General features: G+C 44.3%; 1 protein-coding gene across 1 annotated transcript in view; it reads right to left on the bottom strand.

Annotated features, from left to right (window-relative positions):
* BMPER (BMP binding endothelial regulator) overlaps positions 1–17,574 on the bottom strand; it is a 276,741-nt gene extending 259,167 nt beyond the window's left edge. Inside the window, exons 1-2 of the mRNA XM_043979720.1 lie at positions 17,369–17,574; positions 15,781–15,866 (exon numbers count right to left, since the gene is read on the bottom strand). Coding sequence (XP_043835655.1) covers positions 15,781–15,866; positions 17,369–17,504 — 222 coding nt within the window. The 5' untranslated portion in view covers positions 17,505–17,574. The remainder of the gene's footprint in view (positions 1–15,780; positions 15,867–17,368) is intronic.
* Positions 17,575–22,304: the final 4,730 nt, after the last annotated feature.

Genomic DNA, 22,304 nt, shown 5'->3' on the forward strand with positions numbered 1-22,304 from the left:
TGCCCCCTCAGTCAACTTTAAAAACAAATTTGAAAGACTGGGTTTTCAAATCTTGGCTCAGACACTTATTATCTGTGTGACCCTGGGCAAGTCACTCACTTCTCATTGATCAATTTCTTTATCTGCAAAAAAATTGTATAATAAATAGCTCCTATGTCCTAGAATCATTATGAGAATCAAAAGAGATAAAATTTGCAAAGTACTTTGTAAACCTTAAAGAGCCAAATAAATACTAAAAAAAAAAAAAACCCACAATTACAAATTGGGAGTAGGGAAAAACCCCAGTATACAGGGTGGGGAAGAATTTTCCTGGGGTGTGGCCACTGGCCATGGTGAGGGAGGGGGAGAAGGCTGCCCTCTGGCAGCTTTCAATTTAACTAACTCTTCTTGCTAACTAGGTGCAAAGCTTGGCTGTCTCTATTCTCTTGGAGTCTAAGTGTTATTGGCACCCTCTAAACTTCACACCCAGGGGCAAAATCCTAGTCACTCTACCCTGATTATAGCTCTGCTGAGTGCCAATGATGTATGTCACAGATTCAGTTTAAAACTGTGTATCTGAACCTCAATGATGGTACATAATTCTCCCTCCCTAAAGAGATGACAGGTGAGAAATGATGGCCATTTATCAGAATTTTGATGCAGGAAATAATGAAGAGAATTGCAAATAAGTACTCCTCCCACTCATCACCACCCCGCCCACGAATCTTAGATTCAGATGTGTTTGGATCCTAAACATTTAGCATGGTCCCTTGCTAATAAAACCCTAAAAAGAATGCTTCAGATATTCCATGCAGTAACATAGTAAACCTAGGAGACTCAGAAACACCACCATCTAAAGGTTTAAATGGTACAACTCAGCTCCAAGTCCACAAAGCAGGAGAAGGGGTTGGGGGGGGGGGGGGTGAACTCAGAGAGAATGGAAGAATGCCTCTGAAAGTCAGCCTGTGAAAGACTGCAGGACAGAGCAGACGCCAACTTTCCAAGATCACCAAGGGGCATGTAATGCACCATGATGCTCTCTGAAGGGTCTACATACATTTCCTCTGCACCCAGATCTGGGCGTAGAGTAGTATGGTGGTTAAAACGCCGTAAAGACCTGGGCTCAAAACCTTGCTTCTGACACTTCCTGTGTGATTGTGGCTAACCGACTTCATCTCTCTGTTCCTTATTTAGTAAATGGGGGAGGAGGGGACTTGATGCTATCTATGGTTCCTTCCAGATCTGGATGTATGATCCTTTGTGGGGGTAAAAAACTCAGTTCAGCTCTTCAAAGCTAGGAGCTAAGAGAAGCCCCGAGATGATTACAGAAAAGGGGTGAGAATATCTGGTCACTTCAAGGAAAACTGGTAAAGCTGAAAAATCCCACTTCACCATGAGAAGCCAAAGACATTTAACTTTATCCCACTTAAAGTCAATCTGGAGCTAGGGTCTGGCTCTTATATCTTTTTGTAATGAAAAGAGAGGGGAACAAAGTGACAGAGGATAAAGAGAAATATGAAAGAAGCAATAGCAGGCCAACTGGTTACCCACAAAAAGGAAGAATCGCAAAATTCTGATCAATCTGAGCACTTCCACATTTCCATTCTTCACCTGCATCTAGCTCTACTAGCCCCTTCAAAAATAGCCTTTTAGAAATCAAACCTAAGAGATCCTCAGGAAGGGCCAATGAAATAAATGCAAAATAAAATCCTGAAAGATGATCTGGCCAATGCCCATTTCTTTCATTGAGGACTTGATGGATTTTAGGGGGAAAGCACTTTAGAAGTTGAAAGTGCGAGCCTCCATGTTTTCATCATCACCACCATCATTACTTGGGAAAAACCATAGGATGATTGATTTTGAACTGGAAAGGACTTTACAGATCTAGTCCAAAATTCCACTTTCAAAATGAAGAAGCTGGGGAGGTTAAGTGACTTGTCCAAGGTCACACAGGTAGTAGAAGTTTCAGGGCTGACATCCGTTCCCAAGTCCCCAAGTTCTAAGCCTGGTGCTTTCTTCCCTGTGTCTTGTCTTCCAAAATCAAGGCTTCCAAGAGTTCTTTTGTCCTCCTTGTTAATCAAACTAGAGAGTCTAGTTTGGGCACCAGGTGCCTGAGGTGGAGGCACTAACTTTGTCTTGAGGCATCAAGCCCTCTCTTTGTATCTATCTCAGCTTAGCTGATTGTAACCTGAGAATTGGCATTGGGATGGCTGACCTCGGGACTGCTCAGTTGGTACTCTTAGGTGAGTTCTATCCATTACCTAACTTTAAAAAAAAATTGCACCAAACACACACACAATAAGGCCTTTGTCCTCACAAAGAAAAACACAATTTTCAACAGCTCAGCTCTCAGAAGCCAAGGAAACTAACATCCCTAACCCAACACAAACACAGGGGCCCGTCCAAAGCCTCAAGAGTCAGCTCTGTCTAGGGCTCTGGATGGAGGGGGCAAGGGAATATGGTTAAGTTCTTCACAGTAACCTCTAAGAAAGGAGGTTGCCTAAAACTGAATAAGCCTAATGCTAGGACCTCCAGAATTGTTAGGGTACAGCCCTGGTGTTGGCAAGAGAATCTTGCTTCTAATAGGCACAGCTCCCGTTATTACAAATGTAAGCCAAAGGCCTGTCATCTTTAAAATCCTATACTTCCAAATGAGATTACATCTGCTTCAAGAATGCCAAAAAAGAAAAAAGAAAAAAAAAACACCTTGATTATGTCGAGCGGCTGGCCTTTTGGGCCGTTTTCATGGGAAAGCATTACTTAAGAGAACAAGACATTCCTATCCTGGGAAACCTTTTTTTTTTTTCCAAGTAGATGTTTTATTAAAACCTCAACACTGAACATCAATGTCACCATCTCAATTTGCTTAGTTACTGTTTGCATTTAAATTAATTAATTTCAATGCATAAATATCATAACAAGTTTTTCCATCACTCCCTCCAAGACCCCATTGGGATTTCTTGGTTGTTCACTCATTTTCATCTACTTTCTCTTAGTTAGTCATAGGACATATGTATTCCTCTCTTCCATTTCTTCTTCTTTTTTGCATTATTGCATAAAGATCTTTTCGAATTTCTTCCTATTCTTTATATTTCTTGGTCTTAGTGATGTTATAGTATCCCATTACATAAATATATTCCAAATTTATTTAACCATTCCCTTACTACCAGACAATGAAGTTGTTTCCATTTTAAAATTATTATTATTTTGTTGTTCAGTTGTTTCAGTTGTGTCCAACTCTTCATGGCCCCATTTGGGGTTTTCTTGGCAAGGATACTGGAGTGGTTTGCTATTTCCTTCTCTAGCTCTTTTTATAGATGAGAAAACTGGGGCAAATAGGATTAAGTGATTTACCCAAAGTCACAACAAGGCCAGGTTTGAACTCAGGACTTTACTGACTCCAGGCTCAAAACTCTTATCCACTGTGCTACTTATCTACCATTATTATTGTTGTTGTTACTATTATTTATTATTAATATTATCACAATTATTTTAACAATCACTTAGGATGCTGCGATAAAAATATTTGAAAAGACAGATATTTTCTACTGTCTTTGACAACATTTTTAAGGCATATCCACAAAATTGATGGGCTCAGAAAATCTGTAGAGTTTCATATCCTAGATTCAGACCCAGGAAATTCCTTCTAGTTCCATGTGTCTGACCCACAGATTCCTCCTCCTTGAGGTCTCCCCTTAACTCCCAAGTTGTCAGTGCTACCCTCAAATTACTTTGTGTTTTCTTTGCATTTATTCATCTAGGTGTCTTGTATCTCTCCTCTAGGCCAGGAATTCCTGGAGAGAAAGGAATGGTTTGGGTCTGGACTTGGTTTAGTATCCCCAGCACAATACTTTGCACACAGTTGGCACTTAATAAATGATTGTTGAATCTCTAATATCCCTCCCATCTCTAACTCCTAGAAAGCACAACAGAAAAAAAAAAAGAACAAATTTCACACCTACCTGCAAACTTAACATTTAAGCCTCTAAATTCTAGGACCAGAATATTTTGAAGCATCATTAACAATTCATTGGGGGCAGCTGGGTGGTGCAGTGGATAGAGCACTGGCCCTGGAGTCAGGAGGACCTGAGTTCAAATCTGGCCTCAGACACTTGAAACTTACTAGCTGTATGACCCTGGACAAGTCACTTAACCCCAATTGCCTCACCAAAAAACAAACAAACAAACAAAAAACCAACAACAATTCAATGGAAGAAACAGGAAAGCTAATAAAATTGTAAAGGGTCATGCAACCATAGGTCTTTAAAATCCCACTTTGATATTGAACAAGCTTTTCAATAAAGTGGCTTTTCCTTAATGTTGCCTAGTCCGTGTCCTGACTGGAGAAACATTCCAAAGAGATCTCCGAGGTCTATTGCATTATTTTCATGAAATTCATGGGATTTCAGGTCCTTAACAATTCCATTTGGGGGTTATTCCACCACGTTGCCTAAAGTCCTTTCTATTCCAGATGATGGAGTTCTTACTTGTGCCGAAAAAAAAAATACGATTTGTTTGTTATTTATAATTTATTTGTGGCATAGTGTGACACGTAAGAAAGCTGGATCAATAGTCAGGAAAACATGAGTTTCGACCTAGGCCTTCATGTTTACTAGCTTTGAGACCTTGAGCAAGCTACAACCTCTCTGAGTCCCAGCCAACACTCAGAGACCATAAGTCAGAGATGGGTTGGCATCTGCTTTGGTAGAAGAAGTTCCCATACACCAACAAAACCTCCAGTTCTTGACATGTTGATGGAACTACAGCCGAATGAGTTCTTCCTTCACTCTCGCTGCTGCACCGAATTTTCATTGTCACCATGGCAACCCTACGACTGGCTCCCTCCCAAAGAGTTTCTGCCAAGTCTTATCCCTAATCAAGCCAATCCCGTTTGCAAGTGTTCAGCAAGACTAGCCCTGGAGACGAGCAAAGTGTCCATTACTCACAGACTCAAATGGTGCCAGAAGGACACAACCTCCCTCCATCGAGATTCTCAGAGGAAAAAAGCACTGCTGGATTTATGACCTGACATCATCGATGAGGAGAGGGCTCAAGAGCTAGCTTGCAAATCCTAGAACGCACTGACTCTGGTCTAGGACAGAAAACACACGTGGCCTCTGGGTCTCATTGACACAACGGGTTATGACTATCCCAACGTGTCACAGGAGTCCATGTGATATCACCAAGGCAAGAAACATTGAGCTGGTGTGGAGAATGGAGAAAAAGCTGGACTTCATCCATTCCTTCATTCATTTTTCATCCTGTCATGTCATATTCAGCAAACACTTATTAATTGGCTTTGCTCTCCATTATTCATTCTAGAACACACCATCATCTCTTGATTTCATGATCTGATAGATAGAACCCTGAATTATGATGCAATCCACTCTGCCATTGTTCTTAGATGTATATCCATCTACTCATCCACACCCCCACTGTCAATTATGTAACATTCCAGAACAAAGTATCCCCTCCCCAGCTGATACTCCCCCATTATAATATAAGAATTTTGTGGGCAGGGACTATCTTTGTTTTGAATTTGTATCTCCAGGGGCAGCTAGGTGTAGCAGTGGATAGAGCAGCAGCCCTGGATTCAGGATGACCTGAGTTCAAATGTGACCTCAGACATTTGATACTTACTAGCTGTGTGACCCTGGACAAGTCACTTAACCCCAATTGCCTTTAAAAAAAAACAACAAAGAATTTGTATCACCAGCACTTAGCACAGTTAAGTTTATAGTAAGCCCTTAATATGTTTTTTTTATTCATTTATTTATTTACATCCATCAATGCAATAGGGATGATAGCTTCCTTCTATTCTATTTTTTTTTTGCCGGACAATGGGGGTTAAGTGACTTGCCCAGGGTCACACAGCTAGTAAGTGTCAAGTGTCTGAGTCCGGATTTGAACTCAGGTCCTCCTGACTCCAGGGCTGGTGCTCTATCCACTGTGCCACCTAGCTGGCCCCCACCCCATTTTACAGATGAGGACCCTGAGATCCTAGAGGTAGTAAGTGTAAGAGGAGAAATTAAATCCAGATTCTGACTCCAGAGCAAATGATCTTTTTGAGGCACTACAGCATCTCCCCTAAAGTACTCTGCAAACCTAAAAGTGTTGCAAGAATGCCTTTTTCATCATCACCATCACCATCATTATTATTTATAATTATTCTCAGTGGAGTTCAAATGAGTTCAGATGACTGTAATGATAATGGTACCTACTATTGTTTCTGTTCACTGTAATTAGCAGCCAGCCATTAGTAGAGCACTATAGAAGAAAAACAAGAAATGCCCAAAATACAAAGGGAAGCCCAAAGCACAGTGATATAAAGCAAAGACAGACGTCTTCCACAAGAAAGGTCCAGCCAATTTCTTTGGTCCCAACGCACAATAGGCAGCTTTCCCAAGACTACTAGGGCTCACATTCCTAAGGCTTCCCAGCTGCCTCTAAAGTCCTGACCCCTCAAGTCACAGCATCAGCAGTATCCTAGAACAACACACAACTGGCAAATGAAGAAAAAGGGACATCCACAGACCAACAGACAAATACCAAGGGATTCTGAGAAGTAATACCACTCCCATCTGAAGAGGAGCTTGTCAAGAGTCAATAAGAGTCACCCAGTTCAAAGCAAAACTGCTCCTATTTAATATATAGCTGGAAGGGCAAACACTTTCACTATCCAATAATAAGGGGATGGGTATGATTATTTTGGAGAAGAGGAGGCCTCAGTTCAAATCCTGCCGTGGGTGATGTGTGACTACCTGAAATCCATTTAACCTCTCTGAACCTCATCTGTCACAATCCCTATGATGCTTAACCTCCCAGGATTGTTGTGAGGCTCAAAAGAGATTATGTATGTGAAGAGCCTTGAAAAGATTAAACTGCTATGTAAATGTCTATTCATATTATTTTAAAGCCTTGAATGCATTTAGCTCTTAAATTCATTGACCTAAATTCTTACTAGTACAAAAATGATTGATATAGAACCTTCAAAAAAGGTTGTTTTGTTTGGTTGAGGGGAAGTAACATTATTCTACTGAAGGTGTTTGGTTGTTACTTTTCTTGGGGGGTGTGGGGGGATGGGTAAGGATAGTCAAGAAATTAAATGCATCTGAGGGTCTTGGAAAAGGAAGGGGGAGGAGTTAAGAAAATATTAACTACTCAAGTTTCTTTGCTTCCTTTTTTTCTGGCTCTTTTAAGAATTCACTATTTGAAGAATTTAGGACCAAGGAAGGATGTGAGAGGATGACTCAGTTCTTAGACATTTTACTCAAAATTCTCCTCTGTCACTTTTTGGAAGGTTAACAATAGTGATGATTTCCACCTGTGTTTGTCAAGGCCTTTGATCCCATTGGTGTAGACACTCTCTAGAGCACTTTGCTTTGCCAAGAGTCAAGAAGACATGGGTTCGAATCCCATATCTGACACTTGCTGGATGTGTGGCCCTGGAAAAGAAACTTATTCTGTCTGGGCCTCAGTTTCTTCATCTGTAAAATATGTATGTTGTGTAATTAAAGTTCTGGAGAGCTTCCTAGGAGGGGCACTGAGAAGTAAAAGATTAAGGGCAGTTAGATACCTATATTGAATAGAGATCTGGAAAAATTCTTTTAAAAAATTCACATGTGTACATGTATGTGTATGCATGTTAGGAAGCTGAATGATGCAGTGGATAGAGCAGCAGGTCTAGAGTCAGGAAGACCTGAGTTCAAATCTGACCTCAGGCATTTATGAGCTGTGTGACAGGGGACAAGTCAGGTAACCTTTGTCTGCCTCAATTTCCTCATCTATAAAAAGGAAATAATAATAACACCTACCTCTCAGGGTTGTTGTGAGGACCAAGGGAGATAATAATTGTAAAGCAGTTTGCAAATCTCAAAGTTTTATGCCTAAATCTATTATTATTATTATTTAAATTATTATCTGAAGGCATGTTTTTAAGTAATAAAACTGTGACTTGTAAAGTCCACAATTCCATCATAGTATGACTCCACACTCTGTAAAAACAATAGAATATAAAAGGAGGCATGACAGAGTTGTTGCAGGTTGAATACATATTTACATGCTTTCTCCCACCTTTTAGATTGTAAGATCCTCAAGGGCAGGGATGGCTTAATTTTGTATCCCCAATATCCATGATGGTGCCTTGAACCAAGGTATTGTGGAAAGACTGATGGGTATGGAGTCCCACCTCTCACTTCTTACCTTGGGGACCTTGGGCAAGTCATTTATGCTCCTTGGGCCTCAGTTTCCTCAACTGTAAAGTGAGGGGATTAGACTGGATGGTCCTTGAAATTTGAGAACACACACACACACACACACACACACACACACACACACACACAGAGGCTCAATAAACTCCACTGGCTCCCATCACCTCTGGGATCAAACGTAAAACCCTTGGTTAGGCTTGTGAGGTTCCTGACGACTTGGCCCCTGCCTCTACCTTCCCAGTTTCTTACGTCTCACTCCCTGTTCCTCAAACATGAGCCATTGCCTGCTGTTTTTCTCTTTTCTGAACACAGGTCCCCCATCCCAAGGCCATGGGATTGACATTGACTGTCCCCAGTGCCCAGAATTCACTCCCTCCTCTCCTCAGTTTCCTGGCTTTCTTTAGGACTCAGCTCCAATCCCACCTTCTGTCAGGAGCCCATCCCAGGTCCTTCCCTTCCCCCTACCTCCCTTCCAATGTCTTCCCTCCCTTTGAGTTGACCCAGCACACAGCTTATGTGTGCATAGTTGGTTGTATGAGACTATGAGCACCTTGAAAAAAGGACTGTCTTTTGGCTTTGTAACGAGATCTCTTACCATGATGCCTGGCACATAGTAGTGCTGATTAAACATTTACTTATGCATAATGACTAACATGGAAATGTTTCATTGGATTGCACATGTATAACCTATATCAGATTACTTGCCATCTCAGGGAGGGGGGAAGAAAAGGGAAGGAGGGATAGAATTTGTATCTCAAAATATATAAAAAAAAGAAGTTTAAATTGTTTTATATGTAATGGGGGTGGGGGGAATAAAATACTGTTTAAGGCTTAAAAATGCTTTTTGACTGAACTAAAAATCTACATATGTTTCTCTGAAATTCACCTGGGGCTGTCCACCATGATCCTAATCACAAAACCAGAGATGAAAGGGACCTCAGAGGTCAGTCCATCCAATCCTTCCATTTGACAGAAAAGAAAGTATAGTAAGTGACCATTGGAGAACCACAGGCACCCATGAAGCCTGTACAAAGACCTAGGGGGTCGGTCTTTTGATGATAACACATTATCTATCTTATGAAAGCCATCTCCCCTTCCCTCAAACATGAGCCAGACACAGACAAGAGAGAATCTATCCATTCTCCCGCAGGTCACAACAACAAAGAGCGTGGGGCCAGGCCTAGGATTTCATTGGTGGAGGGTACAGAGTACTCCCAGTAAGCAATCTCCCTCCACCAATGTAGAGCTGCATCAGTTATGCCATCTACAATCCTGAGGTGCCTGAGTCACTGAGGGGTCAGGCCACTTGTGGACAGAGTTAGACAGCTGATACCTGGGTAGTGCTTGAACTTAGCTTTTCCTGACTCTAAGGTCAGCTTTCTCCTAAGTCTTGAAGGCATGCGACTTGGGAAAGAGATCCATGGAGTAGGCTGAAAGCTGCCAAGGTTGGGGCTTTTTGTGTGTTTTTAACCAAGTAGATGGAGCCAGTGATTCCTTCTTTTCTCCGTCGCTGGGTGGAACTCTTTCCTATTCTATCACATTCCCCATTGCTTTTAATAGGTAAAGGTCAATTCGACATTGCAAAAATGACATTTAAAGGAAGAAACTTAAACTGCCAGCTGAAGTTTAGTGTGGAAAAAAAATGGGGGCAAACACGGATCTCGTTTCTGGTTTTCAGAGTTCCTGCCTCCAAGCTTCTAGCAGGTTTCTAGCATTGGGCTCAGCTCCTAGCCTTCCATTCAGCCTCTTTCTCTTCACCATTTAGGTGATAAACATTCAGGAAATCCAATGACCATTTCTCAGGTAGGTGCCTTTGGTGGCGTTAATGGTGGTTTTAAGGTTCAGAGAGCAAAGAGAAAAGAGTGTATGCTGAAAACCACAGCATCACTGCTGGTTTTAGCAGCTATTATTTTGGGAATTCACTTTTTTTTCATAACCTTGAACAGAAATGTGTAATGATCTGGGGTGGGAGGGGGGGGACTCAGAAAAACAACAAAAAACCAAAAACTAAGGGAAAAAAACTCTGCTTTTGCTTCCTGACTGATGAATAAGTATTTATTCAAGGAATCAGTCTTGGCTTGGTAGAGAGAAGCTTGGCCTTAGAGTCCAAAGTACTAATTGATGTGTGTTAGCTGTGTGACCCTGAGCAAGTCACTAGGCCCAAAGGAATACCCCAAACCATGAACTATGGAGAACATGCTGATGTGCAAGGGAGTTTTCTTCCCCTAAGCCCCTCTCAGAATTCACAAGGTCATTGAGATCCATTTTTTGTTCCCCCTTCTCCCTCCATGACCATGGGCAAATTATCTAACTTGGGTGCTGCCAAATAATTCTCTAATACTTGAAGCTAGGAGCAAGCTTCTGATTTATACTAATTTGTCAAACACTTACTCTTCGCTAGGCTCTGCACTAGAGACCCAAGGAAAAATGCAGAGCAAGTCCTTGTCTTCAAAGAAATTATGGTATTAAGGGGGAACCACCTTTACACATAACACTCAGTTAAAAATATTATTGTTTTATTAGGAAATAATTGAAGTTAATCAACAATTGAGGGAATCAGCAACGGCCTTGTTTAGGAGATGGCACTTGAAAGGAGGACATCTCATAGAGCAGAAAGGACCCTGGTTCTATTGTAAAGGATCTGAGTTCAAGTCCCATCCTAGGTGCTTACTATATGTATGATCTTGGGAAAGTCATTTCTATCATCCTGGGGCCTCCACAAAAATATATGAGGCTGTTGAGCTAGATAGCATCTACATTCTTTTCTGGTTCCAAATTGAAGATCATATGACCTCAAAAGGCTCAGAATTAGGGGGCAGCTGGGTGGTGCAGTGGATAAAGCATTGTTCCTGGATTCAGGAGGACCTGAGTTCAAATTCGGACACAGACACTTGACACTTACTAGCTGTGTGACCTTGGGCAAGTCACTTAACCCCAATTGCCTCACCAGAAAAAAAAAAGGCTCAAAATCAGTAGCTGGAGCTTCTGAACCACAGGCAGATACCAAAAAAAGAAGAAGAAGAAAAGGAAAACAAAACCAATCTGTCTACCCCTGCCACTCACCGGTCCATTACTTCTAAGGACCACGTTCCATCTTTCTCAACTTTTCCCTTGAATGGACGGCCCGACTTTTTTTGGCCCTTTCGTTTTAAAACTACATCCATCACCAACCAATAAACAGGTTATTCTTGGAGCCTGGTTTGTTCTGGCAAGATACTCAGGCTTACGCAGATGATGATAAATGAGAGTAGAATTACCCGGTTCCCCCCATGGCTACCGCTACCCTCGCTGTCATCATCAGCATCCCCCTTGAAAATGAGCTCATTGCACCTTTGAAATCCTTTCGAATGCCAGGAGTTTAAATCGGGCAAAGTGGATTTTGTGGGCTTTTTCAAACTTTTACACTGTAATTATATACAGGCCTCCATGCCACCTATTTCCTCCAGACTGTAACATTTTACGTCTTTTTAAGGCTTAGGTTGAGGTCGGGTTTTTTTTTTCCTTACATGTTATGAAATAAGATATAGGCTTATTCTGAGCGCTAGGCGTCTCTCTGCCAGAAAACTGCCCCAACAGAAACCAAATCTGGCTATTTTCTTCATCCAAAGTACAGTTTATACTATTCTATAACCTATTAAAGTTCGTACATAAAACCAGCTCAAGTGTAAGCTCCCCCACAGGTCCGTTTCAATCCTAACACTATGTCCCATGGAGAGGGTACTTCTTAGTCAGGACACTCCTGAAAGGGTCAAAGGGAAAACACGGGAGAGCTTGAGGGAGTCCTGGAGGTCGATGAAGCTGCCATTTATTTCGATATTCCTTCACTTCCCTCCTCAGATCTTTAACAAACACAAACTGGCCCCCTGTGTAATCACAGCATTTAATGCTGGGAAGAGTTCTTTGAGATCATCTCTGTGGACTCTTCACTCTACAGATGAGGAAATGGAGACCCAGAGAAGAGAGTGACTCACTCCCCTCATCCTGGGGAAGCCTCTCTGCCCACCCTCAGATTTCCAAGAGCTGAACAGTCCTGAATAGTTCCATTGCCAAGTGTGCCTGGGATTCTGTGCAGGGCAGGCAGAGAGAAGCTTCCAGAGACAGGGATGAGCTTAGAGGATGCTCTGCTCTGCTCTCCGTTAAGGCTTCCTGGCTTTGGACTATCGGGAATTTAGCAACTTGGGCCCTAAAATCTCAATCACTGCCAACCACCATGTCTAAGGGTCATCAGGCAGAAGACCCCATCTTAGCTCCTGCTCCTTAGCAATCCCAATTTCCCTAGTTAATAAAAATAGCTAGCATTTTATGGAATACTTTAAAATTTGCAAAGTGCTTTACAAATAGGATCTGATTTTATCCTCACAAAAATCCTGGAAGATAGGTCCTATTATTTGAGGCACAGATGGGTTAAATGACTTGCCCTGGATCACATAGATCGTATCTAAGGTCAAATTTGAACTGAGGTCTTTCTAATCCCAAATCCTGAGCTCTATCCACTGCACCACCTAGCTGCTAAATTCTGTATATGTATTTATATATAAAATGTGTTTGTGTTTAGTCATATTCAGTTGTGTCCAGTACTTCACCATCTCATTTGGGTTTTTCTTGGCAAAGATACTGGAGGGGTTTGTCATTTCCTTCTCCAGATCTTTTTTTTGTTTGTTTGCAGGGCTATGGGGGTTAAGTGACTTGCCCAGGTTCACACAGCTAGTAAGTGTCTGAGGCCAGATATGAACTCAGGAAAACCCGTCTTCCTGACTTCAGGCACAGCATTCTATCCACTGTACCACATAGCTGCCTTATATATCAAATAGATATGCATGCATTTCTTATCCATAATATAACATATATTACAGATAACATAAATACTGTTATAGTATAGATACTATATTATATATAACATATATTATACACATATGTGCCTATGAATTTTTATTTTGAAATAATTCTTATAAATCTTATAATAGTCATTAATGATTCCCAAAGACTCTAGTCTCTTTAGGAGAAGATAAAAATAAATAGTCCCACCACCTCTCTGAACTACACCAAGGCTCTCCTAACTTTGTAAAATAATGCTCTAAATAGAATGCCTCTTCCCTGTGCAATGTTGTGGAAAAGAGAACTACATTTGAAATAGCAGGACCTGAGACAGACTCTTACTGCTGCCACTTAATACCTTTGTGACCTTGAGGAAGTCACTGAACTTCTGTTTCCTCAGCCATAAAAATTAAAGCATTGGACCAGCTTATCTCTAAGGAACCTTCCAGTTATAAAGTTAGGAAATGATGATCCCCCCATTTCTCTCTCTGGGCCACAGTTTCTCCAGATGAAAAATTAGGTGGTTGGGGCAGCTAGATGACGCAGTGGTTAAAGTGCTGGCCTTGGATTCAGGAGTACCTGAGTTCAAATCCGGCTTCAGACACTTGACACTTACTAGCTGTGTGACCCTGGGCAAGTCACTTAACCCCCACTGCCCCACCAAAAAAAAAAAAAGAAAAATTAGGTGGTTGAACTGAGTTCCCTACCAGTTATAGATGTATGATCTTATGATCCTTTTCCAAACCAACCAGGGCAGGCACTTTAAACAATGTCCACCTTCAGAGAAAGGTATAGGATTTCCTTTTTTATTTTATTTCAAAAAACCATTTCCCCAGTTTTACTAGATATTTTCAAATAGTTCCCTTCAACCATTATTTCATTTTACAAGCAACTCTAAAGCACTTAATATGTGCCAAACACTGTGATAGGTGTTGGGGATATGAGAACAAAAGAAAAACGCTTATGGAAATGGAAGGAGATTTTCAAAAGCCCCTCATCACTTTACATTTTAATACTCACATAATTTCTTGGAGAAAAATAATCTTTCATCTCTGGAACTTTAAGCACTTAAATATTACCTAATTAGAGTAATTTCCTTCAAACCCCTAGGAGATTAAATAGGAATTATTCAGTCCCATTTTGTAAATAAAGAAAACAGAGACTGGACTACATTACTTGCCTTAAAAGTAGTCAATAAATCTTCGCCTGAGCCAAGATTTGACCTCAATGGATTCTGTCAAGGAATCCCATGTATCCACATCATTACCTAAACTCTCCACTGTCAAATCCTACCAGCTCTTTAGCGGGCTCCTTTCTGGGTCTCTTGATCTCTCTTTAAAATCCTAATGACAAAGATATTTTCCACCTCTGCTGCCACTGATTGAATTCATCCTTAGATCTTACTTAATCATTCCTGATCCCCATTTATCATTTCTTAACGCTGACCTCACCACTTGTTGGGGGAAAGTCTGGGTGGCTTTAACACAGATGGCTCTTGCTAAAACTGATAAGCACACTTTCACCTACTCACCATGGACTCCAACAAACAGAAGCCTTTGCTGCCTTTATGCTTTTCCAGTGGGGCTTTATGGACACTGTGGGTTTGTTTAAAAAAATGTGACCTGGTAAATGGCATATAAAACACGTTAAAGTGTGTGTGTGTGTGTGTGTGTGTGTGTGTGTGTGTGTGTGTGTGTGTGTGTGTGTGTGTATGGAGAAAGAGAGAGAAAGATGAAGGAAGAAAAAGAGAAGAAAGAAGAGAAAGAAAGGAGAAGAGAGGGAAAGAAAGAGACGGAAAAAGAGAAAGAAAGGGAGAAAGAGAAAGGAAGAAGGATAGAAACAAGCAAGCAAGAAAGAAAACTAGTGATTTCATCTCAGTAGTGCTTGTTTATAAACCTAATTCCTCTCTTCTGGTTACTTCAATTATTTAAATAACCACTCATCAATTACAAAATTTTTCAAAAGAATTCACCAAAAAATATCACAAATGAAACCTCTATTCATTATGGTAAGTTATGGTTATGGTAGACTCATGGTTACAGATAACTTAGGATCATGGAGCTCAAAGGGAACTCAGAGACCATCTACACTAACCCCTTCATTTTATAGATGAGGAAATTGAAGCCAAGAGAGGTAAAGTGAATGGCCCAAGATCACATGGATAGGAAGTGGCAGAGGTAGAATTTGAACCCAGGTCCCCTCACTCTAAATGTATGCTTTTCCCACCAGACAGTAACTGTTATCTGCTAAAAACGAGCTCCACTCTCCAACCTTCCTAACACTCAAGTCAGATACTGATTCTCTATCCTTCTGAACCTATAGGTCAGATAGGTCAGAAAAGGAAAAGTAACTTCATTCTGCCTTTAACTATATTCACCTCAGTCAGCCTCCCCTCCCCCTCCACACTCCTTCTCTCCCTGACCTAAGCCACCCCTCTCTCCAGACCTTTAAATATCATCCATCCCTTTCTTTCTGCTCTTTAGAAATAACAACCTGGGATGAAGTTTCAGGGGAGCTAGGATTCAGGAGCAATAGTGGAAGCTCAATCACCAATGTCAATCTTCTGCTGATTATTGGGACTCTGATGTCAAGGGGGTGATTGATTCCCAGGAGGGAGGCCTGGAATTTCCTCTCCCCAGCAAAGCTCAGAAACAAGGCAGGGTTGCATAAAAGCATCAGATCCCTCCGATTTCCTCATAGGAGTGCTTGCCTTTTCCATATAGTCCCCCCCCCCCAGGGCCCTAAACCCTCTTTACCAGGGGAGGCTCAGACTTACCAAGCAGACACACATTATGCATGGATTGTCCGTGATAAAAGGGATCTGGAGGACTTCACCTTCATTTTCACATTTAGCAACTGAACCTGGGATGAGATCAAAATGGTTTTTAAATTGAATTTTAGCTCAGTGACTGATAACAAAATGACACTTCATGATTTTCATGCCTCTTTTGCTCACTTCCCCTCACCCCTTCCCTTCCAGAAATTCTTGCTATTTTGCTATTGGGTTGGTGTTTTCTTTTTCTTTGGGGGGATGGGTGGGTGGGAGTGCCACCGTTACTGAATATTTTTGAGCAGCTACTATGTGCCTCCCAAGACCTGCAGTATTTAGTTCATGAGACATTCAGTGGCTGGTATTCCAACCCGATAGATAATTATGCTCAGTACCCCAACTCTGGTAAACCCTAAGACCACAAAGAACAAAAAGGGAATACATACTCAGTCCCTCCCCTCAAAAGAACTTATTTTTACTGATATTCAATGATACACCTCTCCCCGCCCCACCCCACCCCCAATAAAACCCTTTAAAATTAAATACGCGGCACCGGAACAATTCGGGTCTCCAAAAGCCCATTTTGACCGTATTTTGAAGAGGGAGGAGGACAGGTCTTCCTTGTCACTGAGTAAACTGGCGCTCCTTCTCTTTCACAGTTGGTGTAGACATAATATGAACTTTTCCATTAGGAGTCAATAACTATTCTAGGGTCATCGGGACAGTCTAATCTAACACCTCCCCTATCTCACACCCTCCCCCCAAATCTGATTAGCCTCCTGAGTAAAAATTGAAAATGGATCCAATTAGAGCTCTCTGTTCTGGCTGCTTTTCTGATCGGCCTTTTATCATCTTGCCTGAAATCACGTTTCGAAATGTAATCCTAGTTGCATTTACTAGAAATTGACTCAACACCCTTTTTTATGCACCAGGTGTCAGTAAAGTATGTCCTCCAGGAAAAAAAAAAAGCATAGGTCTTCACCTGCCTGAAAACATATAATTATATTCTATGAGTATTATCCTTTTTTAAGAGGCGCTATTTTCTTTAAATTTCAGTCGGGGAACACTGGTGCTTTTTGATGCTCCATCAAGCACCCAAGACTTGAGGAAGCTCGTAAGGTAAGAGAGAATTAGCCATCTGTGCACCTTGTATGGACAGGGATAGCTAAATGCTATCTGGATTTGGGAGTGGGGGGAAGAAACGCAAGCAAGAATTAAAAAGATAGCGGGGTTCCTGGGAACAGAGACGCGTTACCAGGAGCAGGGTATAGGGAACTATTGCCACGTGAAAATAATCAGTCTTTCCCCCTGCCTGCCTCTTTCCCAAGCCGCTGCTCCAATGAGTAGGTGCCTATCACTGAATTCACATATATCCCTCTAACAGATGTGTCCCGGGCTTTAGTTGAGCCTCAGCAGGCGAGCCTATTGCCAGGACAGAAGGAACCGAGTTAACTCTACTCTCAGCTACCGGTCGCTTCAAGACCTCAGTCCCAGGTTGCCCCGCAGACAGACTGCTGAGCAGCGGCGGCTGCGGCAGCGACTGCAGCCTGGGCAGCTGCCGCGGGGAAGCTGCCTCTGCTTCCCTCTCCCCTACCTGTCAGGAATGAGGAAGCCAGAGACATCTGGACCCACAGGTTACTCAGCAGCAGCCAGACACTGAAGGTAATCCCAGGGGAAGCCAGCCACTGCTGCGGAGCCACAGCCCGGACACTGGGGGGGAGCCAGAGCATCGTCACCTGGGGCTCCTGGTGGAGGGTTTGCTGCTGCTGCTGCTGCTGCTGCTGCTGCCGCTGCTGCTGCCGCTGCTGCTGCTCTTTCCTCCTCCTCCTCCTCCTCCTCCTCCTCCTCCTCCTCCTCCTCCTCCTCCTCCTCCTCCTCCTCCTCCTCCTCCTCCTCCTCCTCCTCCTCCTCCTCCTCCTCCTCCTCCTCCTCCTCCTCCTCCTCCTCCTCCTCCTCCTCCTCCTCCTCCTCCTCCTCCTCCTCCTCCTCCTCCTCCTCCTCCTCCTCCTCCTCCTCCTCTTCTCAGAGAAAAGAGCTTCTCAGCCGGCGTGTCAGGAGATGGGGAGGGATGCAGTGGGAATGGGAGGCAGGGGAGGGAGGAGGAAAGCAAAGAGGGGTGGGGGGCCGCCGGGAGGAGGGGGCCGGCCCGCGGCTGCTCTTATCCTAGGAGATTGGCTTTGGTTTTTTTTTTTTTTTTGAAAGGGAGTTAGTTTCTTGAGGCTCCTCCTCAGCCCCTCCTAAAGCCAGACAGCGGCAGGCGGAGTAGAGAGGACCGACTGATGGACCGACAGACGGGGCTGCAGGCTGACAGCCTTATCGGCCTAAGGTAGGGAAACAAACAGAGAGGCGGAGCGTAAAGGACGGACGGACAGACAGACAGAAGCGTCCAAGACAGGGAAGGAAGAGACAGAGGAGACAACAGGAGAAGCGGAGGAGCCAGAGACTAGAAGGAACGGGGTTGAGGAGTGGAGAGACAGAGAGACAGACCCAGAGACAGAGGCAGAGGCAGAGGCAGAGGCGGACAGAGTGAAGTAGGGAGGGAGACAGGGAGAGAGGCAGACGGGGCAGACGGGACAGCCGCCTAGCCCCAGCCCGGGCAGCGGCGCAGCAGCAGCAAGAGCAGGAGCGAGGGTAGCGGCGGCGGCGGCGGCAGCAGCAGAAGCAAGGACAGCGGCAGCAGCGGCAGCAGCAGCAGCAGCAGCAGGGACAGCGGCAGCAGCAGCAGGGACGGCGGCAGCAGCAGCAGAGGCGGCGGCGGCGGCAGCGAGGCGCACGGTGCCGCTCGGGCTATTTGCTAGTCGGTTGTCTGGCTGCTGCTGCCGCCGCCGCTGCGCTGCAGGGACCCAACCCCGGCTGCCGCCCCGGCCCCGGGTGCTCCGGGGCCCCAGCAGCGGCCGCAGCGGCTGTCACCGCCCCTACTCCCGCCCTGGATTCCGCGCCCCCTCCCCCGTAGGTCCCCGTGCACGCGCGCACGCGCGCGAGCACACACACACACACACACACACACACACACACACACACGAGGCTTGCACCCCTGCGCGCGCTAGCCTTTGCACACCCGGACTGACTGGCTGGGGACCCCGGCAGGAGAATGCTGGACCCGCGGCCCCAAGACTCTGACGCAAAAGAAGCAAACCCTAGCTGCGAGCGCTTTTCAGGATCCTGTCCCTGTCCCCAGATGGGATCGGGATCATCCCAGGGGAGAGACCTAGGCAGCCTTGGAGTCACAGAGCCTCCTCCAGGAACCTAGACTGTCTCTGGGCATCCCCGGCTCCAGAGAAGAGCCTGGGGACTTCCCTGTGCCTGTCCCTTCTGTTCAGGCCCAGGGAGAAAGAGACAAGCTCGCTACAAGAAAGGGAGAGGTGCTGGCGGGGTCGGTAAGGGCCGGGCCAGGTGTGTGGGGGCCAGAGAGTGATGGTTTGGGGGGGGGGGCGTCGGGACGGGGGCCGGGGGAGGGGCGGGGAGGCGGGGATGGCCAGCGCCTTCTGCCTACTCGAGCTAGGTACAGGAGGAGTGGCCAGGAGGCAGGAGAGAGAGGGCCCTGGGAGGAACCCCAAAGTAACTGCTTGCTTTTCTCTCCTTTACGCTAAGAGACGCTGTCCCATCGCTCTGGCTGTGCTGCTAGCCCCCGGAGGCGCGGCTGGGAGGGTGATTCATTCACCAGCAGATGGGGGGGGGGGGGGTTCGAGCCCGCCGCAGCCGCAGTTGCTGCTGCTGCTACCACCCCTTTCCCCTTCCCCTCTTCCCTGCCCCAGCGGCGGCAGTTTCTGCTGGGGGTGTAGTGACAGCTCTCCCTCCCATCCTGGGCTTGGCTCCCTCTTTTCCTTCCTCCTTTCATCTCCGTGCTGCACTGCACTACAGCATTCCCGCTTTCCCTGTGCCTCAGTCCCAGACCCCATCCCCGGGCCGGGACACAGCACCGCCTTTTGGGGGAAGATGTTTATACATACATGTATGTCCATAAACGCGCAAACAAATATACACGTGCGCACGGGTACGAATATGTATGTCCACACGCACATGTATTTACACATTCATGCGTACTTTTCTAGGCATATATACATATCTATATCTATCTATCATCTATCATCCATCTATCTATCATCTATCTATCTAATCTATCTAATCTAATCTATCTATCTATCTATCTATCTATCTATCTATCTATCTATCTATCTATCTATCTATCTATCTATCCTTGTGTGTATGTACACGCTTGTCCGTGGAGAGGACTGGAGCAGCCCCAAGGCTCCTGCAGGTGCTGCGATCGCCCCCTGGGCCGTGCCACTTTTCTCTCTAAGTCCTCCTTCCTCCCCGGCTGCTCTGGATGCGCCCTCCAGCTACCCCGTCGCGTGTCTAGGTGCCTGGTGCTCCTCGCAGTCGCGTCCGTGATTCGTCTATTTTCACGGCAAATCTCACCCAGCTTCTGTTTACAAACAACGTGGCTTTTGAAGCCAACACAACTTTGCAGCCCTCGCGTCTCCCAAAGGCTTTTCCTTGGCAAGAACGCTGTTTGCCTTCGCTGAAACGAAGCCTTTGAAAATAAATGAGATTGTTTGCAGACAGATTTCGCCTAGTTCCTTTTTAAGGTTTCTTAACTTTTCCCCTCCCTTTTTATTTATTCTCTTTTTTTTTCCCAAGTGGTTTGGAGTCTTCCCCTAATTAATACAGGAGGACTTGAATTACAAGTCGACTGGGGATATTGCTAATCAGTATCATACATACTCTTTTTTTTTTAAAGAAGAGAAAAAAAAAACCCTGGTCTAAATTTGTTTTTAATAGAGCAAATTTTCAAAGTAGAATTTAAATGGAAAGAACTATAAACTGGGGAGGAGGGAAGATTCCTTCCACACCACCCAACCACTCAGGCCCAAGACGCTGCCCCATCTTCTCTCTCCTCGCTTTGGAACTCTGGCCAAGAGAGCATGTATTTATTTACTGGCAAAGAAGATGAAAACAAGCTCTTGCATGCAGGTCTTCAAAAACTGACCCTCAGTGACAGATATAAAAAAACCCCAATGCAAGCAGATAAGTCTAATTTAAATCTCATCTAGTTCCTTCCCCTCCATCTAAACCAGACTGGAGCCTTTAGAGAAAGGCTCTCCAGTCTTCAAGATAGGGGTCTAAAGTGAGAAACTAATCCTGACTTAATTTGGAGGGGGGATGAGGGGTGGGAAAATGCAATCATGGCAGGGGGTGAAGGAAAACCTTTCTTTCCTACAGTTCAGTTTGTATTTAAGTAAATCTTTTAAGAGTAAGGATTAGAAAAAGCTCAATCTCTCTGTCTCTCTGTCTCTCTGTCTCTGTCTCTGTCTCTGTCTCTCTCTCTCTGTCTCTCTCTCTGTGTCTCTTTCTCTCTCCCTACCTTCATCACTCTATCCTTCTCTTCTTTTCTCTGTCTCTCTGTCTTGATATTTCTCCCCCTCCATTTGAAAATAAAATCTAGTTATATAGAGGATCTTTTTTTAAGAGAAGGGCCTGTGGTTTGTTGAAGTTTAACTACAGATCTCCCTTTATGTGTAACCCTAACACACACACACACACACACACACACATTTCTAGTTTGCTATAATCAGTTGTTTCTCCTTCATCATAGTAAGTCTTAATAAATGTTTTTTTTTCATTCATTCAGTTGTCTATCCATCTGTCCACTGAGTCATTCATTCATTCTATTTGATCAGATAAGGTCGGCTCCCAAGAGAAGTTCTCTTTCTGTTTATCTGAGCATCTCTGAGTCCTCTGCTGACTCCTTCCAGTGACATCCTACCAGGAGCCACTTGGTCTGTGGACTCTCCAAATGCCCTGGCGTCAGAAAGACATGAAGAAAGGGACCCTGAATCAAAGGGCGCCCTGCTTCCAAATTTAAAAGGACCACTGGTGGCATTCAAATAACAGTGAAAGCTCTTCACTGGGATCAAAAGGAAAGGGCAAATTGAGTGTTAGTTCAGTTTCAGAAACCTAGCTGGAGGGCCTGGGGGTCTTGATGGAATATTTAACTCGTATACAATCTCAGGTGGCCTGGAATGAAAAGTTCCCCCACCCCAATCCTTTAAATGAAAGGTGTGTGACCTAATTAGACCCAAAGGGGACTCAGTGTCTCTGGCTAAAGGAACTCTTTCTCTCTCTGACAAAGCATTAACCTCCCTGGCCAACAATGGGGGATTCTCAATGGGGGGGGGGGAGGCATCAGCTGAGATACACACTTAATTACTTGAGTCCAGTTATATCAAAGGAAGTTCATCTCAAGCTAGGTTTCAAAAAATAAAAATACCCTTTAAGAGAGTGAGGTGGGAATATGTTAACCCTGCCCCAGCCCCTAACCCCTACAGCCATTGTGTGAAAAATCACAAAGCTGGAGAAAGCTATGGCCTGCCAAGAAGTTAACTCAGACTGGGGGAAAGGGGGGGGGGAGTAATGGGAAATGGTTAAGGCTGTGCCTAAGGGGCTTCCCCTATCCCTTAGTTTATAGCAAGTTGGCCACAGAGACCACATTTTGAAAGGAGTTGTATTTTTTTTTAAATCTGACTTAT

Source organism: Dromiciops gliroides, chromosome 1 (genome assembly GCF_019393635.1).
Source record: "Dromiciops gliroides isolate mDroGli1 chromosome 1, mDroGli1.pri, whole genome shotgun sequence".
In the NCBI taxonomy this organism is placed as follows: Eukaryota; Metazoa; Chordata; class Mammalia; order Microbiotheria; family Microbiotheriidae; genus Dromiciops; species Dromiciops gliroides.